Here is a 13166-nt window from a genome sequence, read left to right on the forward strand (position 1 = left end):
TTACATTATTATAATACATTTGGCATTTTAAAATATTCTATCCAGACCATTCTTAACTCATCCGAACGGGGGAGCACTAAGCAGAGAAAGTGCAATACAACAATTTAAATAACGCTAATATTTTAAGATGTTATGCTGCAATTAATGCTGAGTGGGAAAACAATCCGTATTCTTTATTCACCATTTTGACCAAACAATACCATTTTGAATAAAATATACTTGGAACAGAATTAGTACTGTGTGGAGAGGTCAAAATCTTTCATAATCAAGATTAAAATGTAACTTGCATTGATCATGGTTATGATGTTAAACTGTATTAACATACATAACGAACATTCAACAGCCGATTTAAACACTTAAATACGGCTAATCTGACTTTCACCTGAGAATAGAAGCGCACGTTATTCTGAATCTAATAAACTATTACGTATCGGTATGTGACCTCATATGAAGGAATCTCATAAAAGCATTATATTAACACATGACAAAGCCTCGATGTGCATTCAGTAGTCCTTCTTTGTGAAATCCCTCAAGATTATATTTAAGACATTTCATTGCACCATGTGAACCTTTAGAAAAAAGGATCAAGTACTGTACATTGCTCTCATAAGTGCACTAGAACCAAGGAACAAGGACTGCAAACGGGGACAGCAAAAGTCCTCGAGCTTCAGAGAGGACAGCAACCTTCTAGGAGACCACATTCACACCAGTCCACTTACATTAAAGCTCCCCTCGTTGAATTTTGCAAACATCTTAGCCAATAAACCAACGATGCAGTTATCCATTAAAGTTATTATAACTAGAAACACTACTGCAGCTCTTGTTTCCCTTTTTCTGTCTCGCAGTTGCAAGAATGTAATAAAATTGCCACGCCTCCCTCAATATAAATAAATGTTTGGGCCAAAGGTAGTGGAGACAGCGTGCATTGGCTTTTGATGTTGGGGTTGTGTCCTCACAAGTCCTCCTCGCTGTCCCAGAATTCCTCTTTGCGGAGGAGCTGGTATGATTGTCAGGAATCACTCTCATTTATGACATGACTGTAGCTGGCCATTGGCTCCTTTTGCCTGCACAGCAGTATGAATAGCAGCAGAACCAGGAGAAAGATCAGACAGCCACATATAGCCAGCCCAATAATGACCTCTACAAACAAATGAGAGAGAACCATCAGAACACAAGTACAGTATATCATACAAAATTGATGTTTGAATCTAGCATATAAACATTTTGATATATAGTAGCAACATTTTTTTAATGTTAACGAGTAGGTTTACCAGTGTCTGTTGTGTTTGTTCCAATTTGACACTCTTTATGCCAGTCTTGTGGAATAACGTCACGTGTGAGGTTCATGAAGTCTTCTAGAGGGCAGCGCTGTAAACACCCCGGTAAAGACACCGCATATGGCTCAGAGCTGCCATTGTGATAAAACATCTCCACTGAAAATAGCCTAAAAGAAACATACAACATAACATTTATGACTTGATGTATTTTAGCCTTGTACACAAATGAAATTTCAGTAAAAATGCAGATGATGCGTTACCCATTCTGCTCCTGGTGAAGTTCAAATATATGGGTGGAGACATAAGGTGGCTGCAATCCATTGAAGATGTTCAGAGCTTCCTGCAGAGCTACAATTGTGGTGTCATGCTGATGAGGAAATACATTATGTAACATGAACTCTCTGTTAACACAACGCATTATTTTTTAATGCGTCATACTACAGACAGAACAAAGTGGGCTTTTTTGGTTGTTGTTCCTCATGATGTTTGTTAAGTATGACACATCACTTACAGCGGAGTACATTATCATCTTCACTTCTTGTTTTGAGCTTGGAGCTGCTGCAGCGGAGAGATTCTTGATGATCTGATCTAACAGGAGGCCTGTGAGAAAGAGCACGAGTGCTGTCTTAGCATGTTCAAGTTTGTGTAATCCAATCTGTCTTTAGTATCGGCCATTTTCTCTTTAAATTTACAATTCCATACTCCAAAAAGTAAAGGAATACTTAAACCACATTTCAAAAATCTATGATTGTAATTGCATTAGAAAAGTAGAGTTTTCAAGCAAAACATTTCACAAAAGACTTGTTTTCTTGTAAATTACAGATGAAATGGCGTTAAATGTTTGTTTCTTCTCTAATGCAATGAAATGTATACACACTGAAATGTGACTTAAGTATTCAAAAGCATCCTAATACTTTTTGGGCCTACTTTATTTACCCTCTATCACTGTGTTTAATACAGGTAGCGGCCACACCCCCTGTTCCTACAACACTGCCGTACAAACTCATTTGTCTATGTTTGCATAAAAGAGTAAAACGTTAATAACGTTAATGTTAATACGAAAATGCTTTCCAGTCTTAAGCTCTCACCTCCCTGAAGTCTGGATTTCTCCTTTCTCTTATAGACTCCAAACAGGATCTGAAAGCCAAAGTTCTTTAAAACCTCCAGTTTCCCCATCACATCAGGAGTCACCCAAGAAGGTGGTTTCATTCCATGCATTTCCTGGTGAAAGAGTATAACGGAAAAAAGATTGAAAAAAACCACAAGTAAACATGTTAATTTATAAACACTTGGGTTTTAAAATCATAAAACTTATTTGGAATCAAGCAATGTCATAGTTGAAACATTACAAGTCATTCCACACACATTTTACACTTTTAATTGTATGTCCTTTACCATTTAATTTTGAAATGTACAGTTTAAGGTATAATGGAAATGCGATTCGCGCAGCAAGTAGGTCTATTGGCTCTTTTCATTAACATATAAATCACTCGCGCTTGAGGCGCCATTCGCGTTTGGTCTGAACACAACATAACGTTACTGTGAAATTACCGCATCAAACGTGACGTGCTAACATGGATGCAGCTATGAAGCCGCCGGGTTTGCTTCAGGGAATATTAATTTTTAAGAAGCTTCCCAATAGGAACATCGACAAGACTAACGTTGTTTGCACCTTGTGCAATGCGGAATTGGTTTAAAAAAACACTTTCTCTCAACAGGTAGTGGTCTAACTTTAGTTGAAACCAGTAACTTTGTATTGAGATCTAATGTATTATGGCTCCTGTATGACATATCGCTTGTTGCTCCCTCACTCTTTGTAAATCGCTTTGGATAAAAGCGTCTGCTAAATGACTAAATGTAAATGTACTGTAGGAGCTCTTCCAGTCTCAAGTACCACCTAAACGCAAATCATCCCTTAGCTAATGCGGAAGTAAACAATGCATTCCATATACAGAATGTGTTTAAAAAATAATGCACACATGTTTTTACCTTTTCATGTACATTATTTAATTTACACTTTTAATTTGTTTTCCAGCAGTCATTGCTATTGAATAAAAATAATTATACAATGTAAGAATTTCACTATATAGTGTTAGAGGCCATACACATGGCACAACCGTGTTAAAAACAGATGGAATGCAGGAACCATTAGACATGTTTTTGTCATCCATGTCACATCAAAGATTATCATTTATATCATACTTGCCACCCAAGAGTCTCCCACGGTGTCTTATTTTGTTTAAATTGACAATATTTAAACACAAAGATTAACAATGAAAAAGAGGTACACGTGATGTACAGAAGTAACTCACCTCACAGAACAGTGTATCATGGACGCTCCAAACAGACTCAAGAGAGACTCTGTCCAAACCTGTTTTATTTCTCACCATCTGTATAAAGTCCTGCATAAAAACCCAATGACATCACTATTCAAACCCAAATCACAAAATTGCAGATGCTTTGTTTAACACTGCATCATAACAGCTGTAAAACATTACTGGAAAGACCATGAGCACATGCACATAAAGCTGCTACTACAGGAAAATATGACTTACCTTGTAGGTGTTGGATATGTTAATAAAAATGTCTGACTTCACAGTCTCGTTCATGAGCTCTTCGTAACGTGGGCAGTTTTCCAGAGGGAATGAGAGCAGCTAGAAAACAAAGGACACTCTGTTAGTAGGTATGTCAAGTGGAACTTAGAGAAACTTGCTGCTGTACAAATATTACCACATCAGTATGGAGACAAGGGCCAACTCTCAGTGTACTACAAAAAGGTGGCAAGAAAGTGAGAAAAGAGCTGTACGGAGATGTTTTACCCGCTCTTGATCCTCTGGAACAGTGTGAACAGGTATTGGCTGCCACTTCAGATCAGGATTAAAGGCCTTAGAACCATTAGGTGGGAATAGACCTGCCAAGTTTGCTTCTGCGCTCATCAGAGTCCGGTCAATATCTGTACTTCGTATAAATATCTACAGAACAAAGACATCAGTGAAATATACAGACAAGTAAGTCAGAAGCTGCACAATAACAAACAAGTCTGATTACTCAGAGTTCGCTAATGTAACAGTTCAATAAACATGATTAAATAAGAATTTTGAGAGACAGTGACCTCATGCCGTTCATAGTCTTCACTCAGAAATCCTGTGTAGCGTTTTCTTAAAAACTGGCCCAGTGCGAATTGTTGCCTCATTCCAATCTTGAAAATTAAGGAGAATAACATTCATAAAAAATCATCTGCTACATTATTTTGTCGCACAGGATGGTTCCTATATTTAAGAAAATATGTGATACGATAATACTTTAGATTTGTCAATTCAAATTAGTGCACATATGAGGAGGTGAAAACAAACTGCAGGCTTGCAAGGTGAACACATACACCACAGGCAGCCATTCATTTCCTGCGTTGAAAATCATACCATCCACAACCCAAAAATATTGCACATTTGCAATATTTGGATTCTTGTGATATACATAACAGCCCTATCGCAGAGCAAAGGCACAAAGGAGATTTTGAAGTGAATGCATTTTACTTGCAGGGAGCTTTCCAGATTATATATTATCACTAGTTACATAAAAGTTAATTACGTATATTTTATTAAAGGCGTGGTAACTGATTTTCAAATTACACTTTAGACAACTGAGTCGGGCCAAGTACCAAAACAACCTTGTAGTAATCAGCAGTAAGGTGCACACTGCACAGGACGGACATTAGCCGAGCGCTGACGAAAGATGGGGGTAGGGTTTTGTTTGTTTTGGTGATTTGAACATCAACGACGGCTAAGAGAGATCGGACACCCTGCCTTTAAGTAGCGGTATTTAAAAAAAACAATGTGCTATACTGTCAATTTAGCCAAATTATAGCTAACATACTGTATCTAGCAATTCCCCTGTCAAAGTCAATTTTAGTTTCATTTCGGTCTATGTAGTCAGAAAGAGAAATCACTTTCCAGGTAACAGGATCCTCCTGATGCTTTGGATTTCATTCTATACCGCACGGTGTATATGTCTTTGATGTACTTGGCAGTTTTTTGTATATTCTTTTTTCTTTTTTTTGTAAGTGCAGGCACTGTTTTAATAAAGCGAGGAGGCTGTGTTCAAAATCCACGAGAAATAACGAGAAGTGTTTTAGGAATTTGAAGTTGTGTGTCGTTTCGATGGCCTCACCACTTATCTGCAGGGGAGGGAGAAGAGAGGGTGTTTGATGTGGAAGTTGCCAGTTAGCTTCTTTGTTTTGCTGCCGTGTTTTGAGGTTTCAGGATCCTTAAAGTTTGCTGCCCTCGTACTAGACAACTAGCTTTGACTATACTGTTTACATTGTTTCATCGTGTAGACACCTAAAGTAGCATGTAACCAGTAAAAAAGTCTGTATGTTTGATAAACTTAGTTGTGTGTGTGCATACCAGAGAGAGTTGTCCAAAACCCTGGGGCCAGGCGCTCTCCTGGTAGGGATCATTTGGATAAGCCTTGATTGGAGATCTGTCACCATGACGATAGAGCTAAAAGGAAGACAAATACATCATAAGTATTGTTTTGGAAGGATGAATTACATTTCGCAGCTGAATGAGCAAATCCATTTTGTCATGTCACGTGGCCATACTGACACGGATATTTTTCATGGGTTAAGATGTTCCATCTCCTTGATCTTATCTTCCTCTTTCACAGAGATCAGCTGGGTTAAATGTGCGTCACAAACACATTCTCTCTTGATGTTTCAGTTCCGGTTTAAGATGTGTTGTAAGTGACTACTCCACCTTATCTCCTTTTAATTTACATAAAAATAACACTAAACCAAGGACCACTTCACCTCAGTTTGGCTTGGGAGCAATACAGATAGTACACAAACTCTTAGTCTCTTTTCAAGTAGGAAATGTCCCAAGAATGCTTTCAGTTATAAGCAATGCATGTTACGCAAACACTTTTAAATTGACAAAAACTCAATGGCTTCTGAACTACACCTGTCACCATGCTGCGATCCTAGTTTTGTGACAAAGCTCTAAGCCATAAACTACTTACTGTATATTCATTTTCCATTTAAATTGAGCAGTTTCTGTTGCATACAGATAAAACGAAAGTAACAACTTCATGATCTCCCATCATGTCATAAGACCGCAGATTGAGCAAGTTTAAATGTTTGCCCTTTATGGACATATAACATCAAAAATTGACAAATACAAATTGTATTTTCAGAACAGCTTTTGCAAAACACAGATGAGTAAGAAGAAGCCTGTTCTGTGTGACATTTCATACTGTTAAAGCGTCTATACCTGACCAGCTGCAGCCTAAATGAATGTCCTAAATGAACACAACACGACAGCAGTACTCGATGGACAGACGCATACTCACCACAGTGACAAATTTGAGTGTTCTGTTTTCATTGGCAAAACTGAAACCAAATAAAAATACGAGGATCAAGAAATATGAATCCATACTCGAGGACAAAAGCAGCGAGAAATGCAGTAACCCCACTGATATTTCGTTGCCTGGCCGTTTCGGCAAACACAGGACGAGCTGCACGGGCTTCCGGGTAGATCAGTGATTCTATTGGCCTACTCATTCTGCAGCTTTAAAAGACGTAACATGATTGGCTGCTTTTAAAAAGGGGATAGACTCAGTATGAAATTGCAATATTGTCATTTGTTAGTTTAATGAGATTCCTTTGTTAAATGACCGCGTGTTATTGTCCTTACATAAGCAGTTTTAACTGTTAAAAAAATGTATTAGTCCTACTTATGGTAAAATCCAAGACATCATCCTTAACATTCCAAATCACCAGGTAAACAGCTGGCTGGTATTAATTCTCTTTTGATGGAGAGCGATTACATTGAGTTGAAATCAAGAAATGATTTATTTGTTATTAGTCTTCCCAAGAATGCCATGAATACATACAGACGAACAGTATGAGTTCTAATGAAGCATATAATAAATGTAAAATTGTCAAATCTATCATTTAAAATGTAGCCCAACAGTTCTCGGAAACGACATTGGACCATTTCACCTCCATCATACCGACAAAAAGCGTTGGAAAAATAAATGATTTAGTGTTCCGCATATTTGTAAGAAGGAAAAAGTCCGATTTTTCTATTTTTGGTGAACTCTCCGCAAAGAGGCGCGTCTGTTGATGTGTTACACGTCGATGTTGTCGGAAATTGATTATGAAGGTTCTGCGCTCTGCTGGTTTTGTCTACATGTTCAGCACAGCTATAATATAAACTCTTTTAAGGATTAAACAAACATAATCTTGACTATCCCTAGGAAATCATGACTGTGGATTCACTTGTTAGTGCCCCAACGTATTTGTTTGAGTTAAATTCTACAATTTCCTCAGACTGGCATATCAGATGTTGATAATCTTTTCATTGAAACTTTAAAGAAAATTTACGTGTTTACCCACCCTCTTGTTTATATATAAGTGCTCAGCATGCTGCCTTGCTGCATTTTACAGCCACAGAAAAAAATAAGACCTCCTACAAATATGTTTTTCAGTTTTTTATAAATTTCTTTATAGACCTGTGCTTAGGTAAAACATTTTTTTTGTTTATTCTGTAAACTAGAGACAATACTTCTCCCAAATTCCAAATAAACTATGTTTTTATTTGCAGAAAACTGTCATGTTTGCCGATCTTGAGTACTGACAAGAAAATAAGTTCACATTCATGTTAAAACAACATAATTCATGTATTTTATAAAAGTTCAAAAATGAATATATGATGGAATAGTCCTAATTTTTCCACAACTTTTAAGTTTTTTTGCATTCTCTTAGTCATTCACGTTGCAATTGGGTGAATTTATGTCACTTTGAGGTTTTTGGAATCCTACACACACTGCACTCTTAAAAAATAAAGCGCTTAAAAGGTTCTTCATAGCCATGCCATTGAATAACCATTTTTTGGTTCCACAAATAACCATTGAATTCAATTTTTCATAAATACTTGGCGATGGCGATGATCCTGAGATTTCAACAAATAGTGTGGAGATGCCTCATTTCTATCAACGCTCATAGTTGCACTCCCAGCCTGTTCAACATACACCCATTTCACATAATATGGCAGGAATGGCACCTACTTTTTTTAGCTTAATTACATTTAGTCATTTGGCAGATGCTTTTATCCAAAGCGACTTACAGTGCACTTATTACAGGGACAATCCCCCTGGAGCAACATGGAGTAAAGTGTCTTGCTCAAGGACACACTGGTGGTGGCTGCTGGGATCGAACCAGCAACCTTTTGATTTACCAGTCAGTGGTTTAACCCACTAGACCACCATCTCCAGCTTTCTGACAGCAAAGCCCAGGCGTGGAAACTGGAGGGCTTCTACTTGGGTCAGACTGGACAGGCAGCGGTAGTAGTATGCCTCCACCCAGAACCTGCACTTCTTCCACTAGCCTTCCTTTCTGTCCTTCTACATTCAGGGAGTTCCACCCCATCACCTGTTTACACTTCGGCTTCTACTGTACAGAGCTTTCCTCCACCAGGGACAGGGGCTGCGTTCCACTCCAAATTTGTATGCCCTTCCCTCGCAAACTTCTCTAAGTCTTCTTGACTCGGATGTGCATCATTGCTTACGTTGCACGAGTGCCCTCTACTGGGGGAACCATTATTTTATGGAGTACGTGTTCGGGACATAGGAAGCATTAAAGTGGCCCTGCAACAATGTGTCATGCATTGACTTCTTTACAATGTTAAACGTGCTGTCTTCTCATGCTTAACATGGACAACTTGTCAAAAAACGAGTTGGGTGTATTACGTAGTATATCTGTGCTCAATACACCTCCCCCAGCGATCATACAGGTTTCGGAAAGTTTTTTTACATATAAAACTGTTTTGTAACTACTTTTCTTAGTCCCTTATTGGACAATCTCACGGAAATGCACACGGCACGGCAACAGGAGAGCAGGAGAAGGAGCATGCACAGACGTCACTTTCACTTGTAAGCAGGAGAGATAGAGAGAAAGAGAGAGAGCATACGCTCGCGATGTTCATGTGTTTGTTTGTTCACTGCATTTGGGTGATGAATGTTATATGAACTGTGGATATAACGCTGCATTTCGAAATCTTTTGAAACTGATATATGGAGTCGTCCCAGCACTAAAAGACGCCGGACATAAACCGCATGCGGGGAGTGAAACTTATGTCTGTGTTTTGTTGACAAGGGGTGCGCACTTGCTTTGGTTCAGCCAACCCCTCCTCCCCGCACGCGCCGTATGTTTTTGGAAATAATAGTAAAGCTGTACCTATCTTTTATAAATGTGATCAAACTAAATACTCTTCGAAGATACGAACTATGCAATACTACTCTATAGGTACTCAAGATTAATATGAGATTGGCAGAAACCCTGTGTGTTACGCTCACTTTCATCAGAAGAACAGTAGTCAGGAGGGACAGCGGATTCAGTAAATGCTAAAAAAAAACATGGACCCAGAGCAACCAGGCCCATCTCATTACCAGCCACTCTCCAGTGAAGAAAACCCATTGCACAGTCACCTGAACCACTGTAGACTCTGACACAGCCTCTTCATCTAGGGTCAGGTTACTCAGCGGAGGGAGAGGACTGGTCAGCCACCTTGTCCTGTCTACCACAACTCAAACTCTCTGTCTGATCCTCACCTCCCTGGCCGCAAACCCACAGAGTCCCTCAACCTGATTTGCCCTTCTCCCTTCGTGCTGCTACTGGTCAATCTAAAAAGCAGGCCGTTGGGCCGTGTTCAACCAGTAAAATGGCCTAGTGGAGCATGTTTGCATGTTCAACGAATGTATCACAAGAAGCCTAAACCCAGGAAATGCCTGAAAACACACCTGATGATGACTATGCAGGTGAAGTTTTTTTTCAAATGCTTAAATGGGTCATGTCAAAGAGAAATTAAAACGTACATAATTGTTGCAAACTAAAAGGTAGAACCATACCTCTTCTTAGGCATATTGGGAATTGTCTTATATAAAATTTGCTGGACCGCAGTTTGTGCCCTGTGTGCATTTCATTGAAATCCAGGTCAAGACCTGAAAGAGAAATTAGTAATGAGATGTTTATCAGAATAACAAGATTATGAATCCTTACAGCATAGAATAATAAACAGTTATTAAAACAGTTAAAGTTATTATTAAACAGTTAAAGTTGAGTGAGGTGAAAAAGTCTCTTTTACTACACAGTAAGAATTGCAGTCAACTAATCAGAAGTAGGTGTCATCTAGTCAATTTATACCACTAGTCTGTCTTTTGGGATTTGTGTGATAGCAGGAGAACATTTTCACGGGACACAACTGTACACAAATGGCTGCAGGGTTTTTGCGTTTTCTTTATAGGCTGTCATGTAATGGGTAAAAAAAGTGATTAAAGACAACCGGCTCCAGTTTCACTTTATTTTCACGAAGTATATTACAAGTAAACTGCCTTATGGACTTCTGAGACGGTCAGGAGTGCTCCCATAAAACAAATTGTGCAAACTGTCCTGAGAGACCTAAAACAAATTTAAATGTCAACAGAAACTAGTAAGACATATTTTTTATTGCCACTGTTTTAGGAAGCACAAGAATCTGTCAGTATACATTTGTAAGCTTTCTCTTCTTGCCTGCATCACCTCAACAGCACTGTCACTCTCTCCTTTATATTCTGTAAACTAAATATTGAATTACCAGATTCCAGTTGTCTACTTCTCTAGAAATCTCTGAAGATGAATAGTCATGCATGACCAAGGGCATAGACAACCAGACAGATTTTTTTTTAAAGTTACTTACAGTGCATTCCAATTACTGTATTCATTTATACACCTGCATATGTGTTTCCTAGAAACTGATACCATGAATTTAGCACTGCTAAGTTTCTGAGGGTTCGTTTTTGGAAGAGATTGTGTGTCGTGTACTGTTAAGCTGACCAGTCTGTAAATATAAGTAAATTTTCCTTTAAAAAAGAAAACTGATCTTAAATATAAGAGACAGTCTTTGAACTCCCCTCGGGTATCTTGCAATACCAAAACTAGTCCCCTAGGGGGCAGTAGCTTATCACACTAAGCTTGCATAAATCCACTGCTCAAATATCTAAACACTGACTGAAGTCCATGGGACTTTATCCTCGTTATGGGCTTTAACAAACAATCCTTCCTTTCTCATGTTGCTGATCAGCCTGTCTCATGAGCACAGTTGTGCTGTAATTTGATTGTTCTGTGTAATGAAACCCTGTCACACTTCACTTATGCAGAAGTAAAGGGTTTATAACCATTTGTTGTTTTCCCACGAGTTCTGCTCCAGTTCAGTGTTACCGCAGGTTTCAGAAGGGTGGCAACCCTACCTGCAATAAAGAACTTGTACCTGTGATAGAAAGCAACCCTCATTACTGTTCAAATTACCAGCTGCCTCATAGCAGTAGAGTACACAACCACATTGCTATATGCAGAGAAAAACAATTACTGACATTAAATGGATGGCTACTGTAATATTGTAAACACAAACCATGTAAAAACTGTGAACAATGAGGATCACATGACTTCTCAAGGTTCTGTGCTTCAAAAGGGGATCGTAACCAACGTGTGATAAAAAAATCCAGATTTCTAAAATATTCTCGTACTGTTTTAAGGGCTATATTTGCTTGATCTCTGTTCAAATGCAGATCCTGATCTTTAAGAGAGTCAAAGGAAGCAAACAAACCAAACTGCCTGGAAAGGAGTCCGAATCGATCCGTTCTGTTTTTCGCTGCGAGTCAAAGGGCAGAAGATGGCATTCTAATGAAGAGGAGAGCACACCCACACGAGAAACGCTTGCATACACACAACACACTGAGTCATGCCCCTCACGCTACACTACTGTCCATCTAGTTTTGTTCCCTGCCAGTCCAAAGCAGCATGATTTCGTCTGCAGGACTCTGTCTTCTCTCTTAATGGCCTTCAGCCAACTCTCTGATGTATCGGGAACAGTACAGACACGAGTTTAACAAATGCCCCAATTTAACGGGTTATTAACCGATTCTTAGCCATGCCTGGCAAACCGCACATCATTACTTGCACATTATATTCATTTAGCCCTTGCGTAGCAGTCGGTAATGAGCATACTAATGTTCTTGTGTGGAATAATGAGATTTTTAATGATTGTAATGGCGGTTGGTGGGTAGTGTTACTTAAGAAACAGAGTGATGTAAATTAAAAGAAAAGAAAAATCTTTTTGGGGAAAATAGTCTGTCCGATTGTGAAGGAGCTGTTGAGAAATGCTTCATGTAAACAACAAGTGAAAGTACTTGAAATTAACTAAGCGGGTATGTATATATGATGATGTGTGCAGCTTGAGTTTTTGGTGTTCTTACATCTATTGGTGTTTTTTTAGGAGGCTGATGCGTCATCCCTGTTGTCTCTTTCACGACTTGACATCTCTGGATCAAGGGACCATCCCATCTACCCTGACCCTGCCAGGTGATTCATTCCTATCTCTGATGAGTGATGTTTGGCTTGACTTTTAGATGATCAGCAGGGACCCTGGCGACCCCTCTGTGTCATTGTGCGGTTATACTGAAATTACTTTGAATTTAGTTTATTTAAATTCTTGTCTCGTTTCGGATAGTTTTGGATAAATAAAGTATCTCTAAATGCCATTCCTCCTCCTGACCTCCTAAAATTAAAAAAAGAACAAAAATTATTTGTTCTTGGTTTAAGACTATGAGAATTTTTCGAGGTAAAATATTGCAATGCTTCAAATATATCTACCCCAACACTAGGTTTGTTTGTTGGTTTGTATGAAGGGCCGGTAATTATGTGACTGCTGTGTAATGGAGAGTGAATTTCATAGTCACACTGTTTCTTGCGGCTGTTTGGCCCGCGAGCTCTGGGTAATGAGGAACAGTGTGTGTCATGCCGCTGGACAGCGGTGTGACATTTCAGACCTGCCAGCGCCCCAATGTCCCCCTAATTCA

The 13166-nt window shown here is 38.9% G+C and overlaps 2 protein-coding genes across 2 annotated transcripts in view; one reads left to right on the forward strand and one right to left on the reverse strand.

The window, feature by feature from the left end:
* Positions 1–158: 158 nt before the first annotated feature.
* On the reverse strand, positions 159–6784 carry acp2 (acid phosphatase 2, lysosomal). Its single transcript, XM_056745072.1, has 11 exons — positions 6624–6784; positions 5681–5776; positions 4390–4476; positions 4097–4249; positions 3833–3931; positions 3590–3679; positions 2366–2498; positions 1789–1877; positions 1538–1644; positions 1272–1444; positions 159–1140 (listed from the first exon to the last, which is right to left on the reverse strand). The coding sequence occupies exons 1-11, from the start codon at positions 6705–6707 to the stop codon at positions 1010–1012; spliced, it is 1242 nt and encodes a 413-aa protein (XP_056601050.1). The 5' UTR covers positions 6708–6784; the 3' UTR covers positions 159–1009.
* Positions 6785–12356: 5572 nt separating this feature from the next.
* ambra1a (autophagy/beclin-1 regulator 1a) overlaps positions 12357–13166 on the forward strand; it is a 44007-nt gene continuing 43197 nt past the window's right edge. Inside the window, 2 exon segments of the mRNA XM_056747335.1 lie at positions 12357–12362; positions 12584–12669. Coding sequence (XP_056603313.1) covers positions 12357–12362; positions 12584–12669 — 92 coding nt within the window.

This window comes from Triplophysa dalaica, chromosome 1, assembly GCF_015846415.1.
Source record: "Triplophysa dalaica isolate WHDGS20190420 chromosome 1, ASM1584641v1, whole genome shotgun sequence".
Taxonomy (NCBI): domain Eukaryota; kingdom Metazoa; phylum Chordata; class Actinopteri; order Cypriniformes; family Nemacheilidae; genus Triplophysa; species Triplophysa dalaica.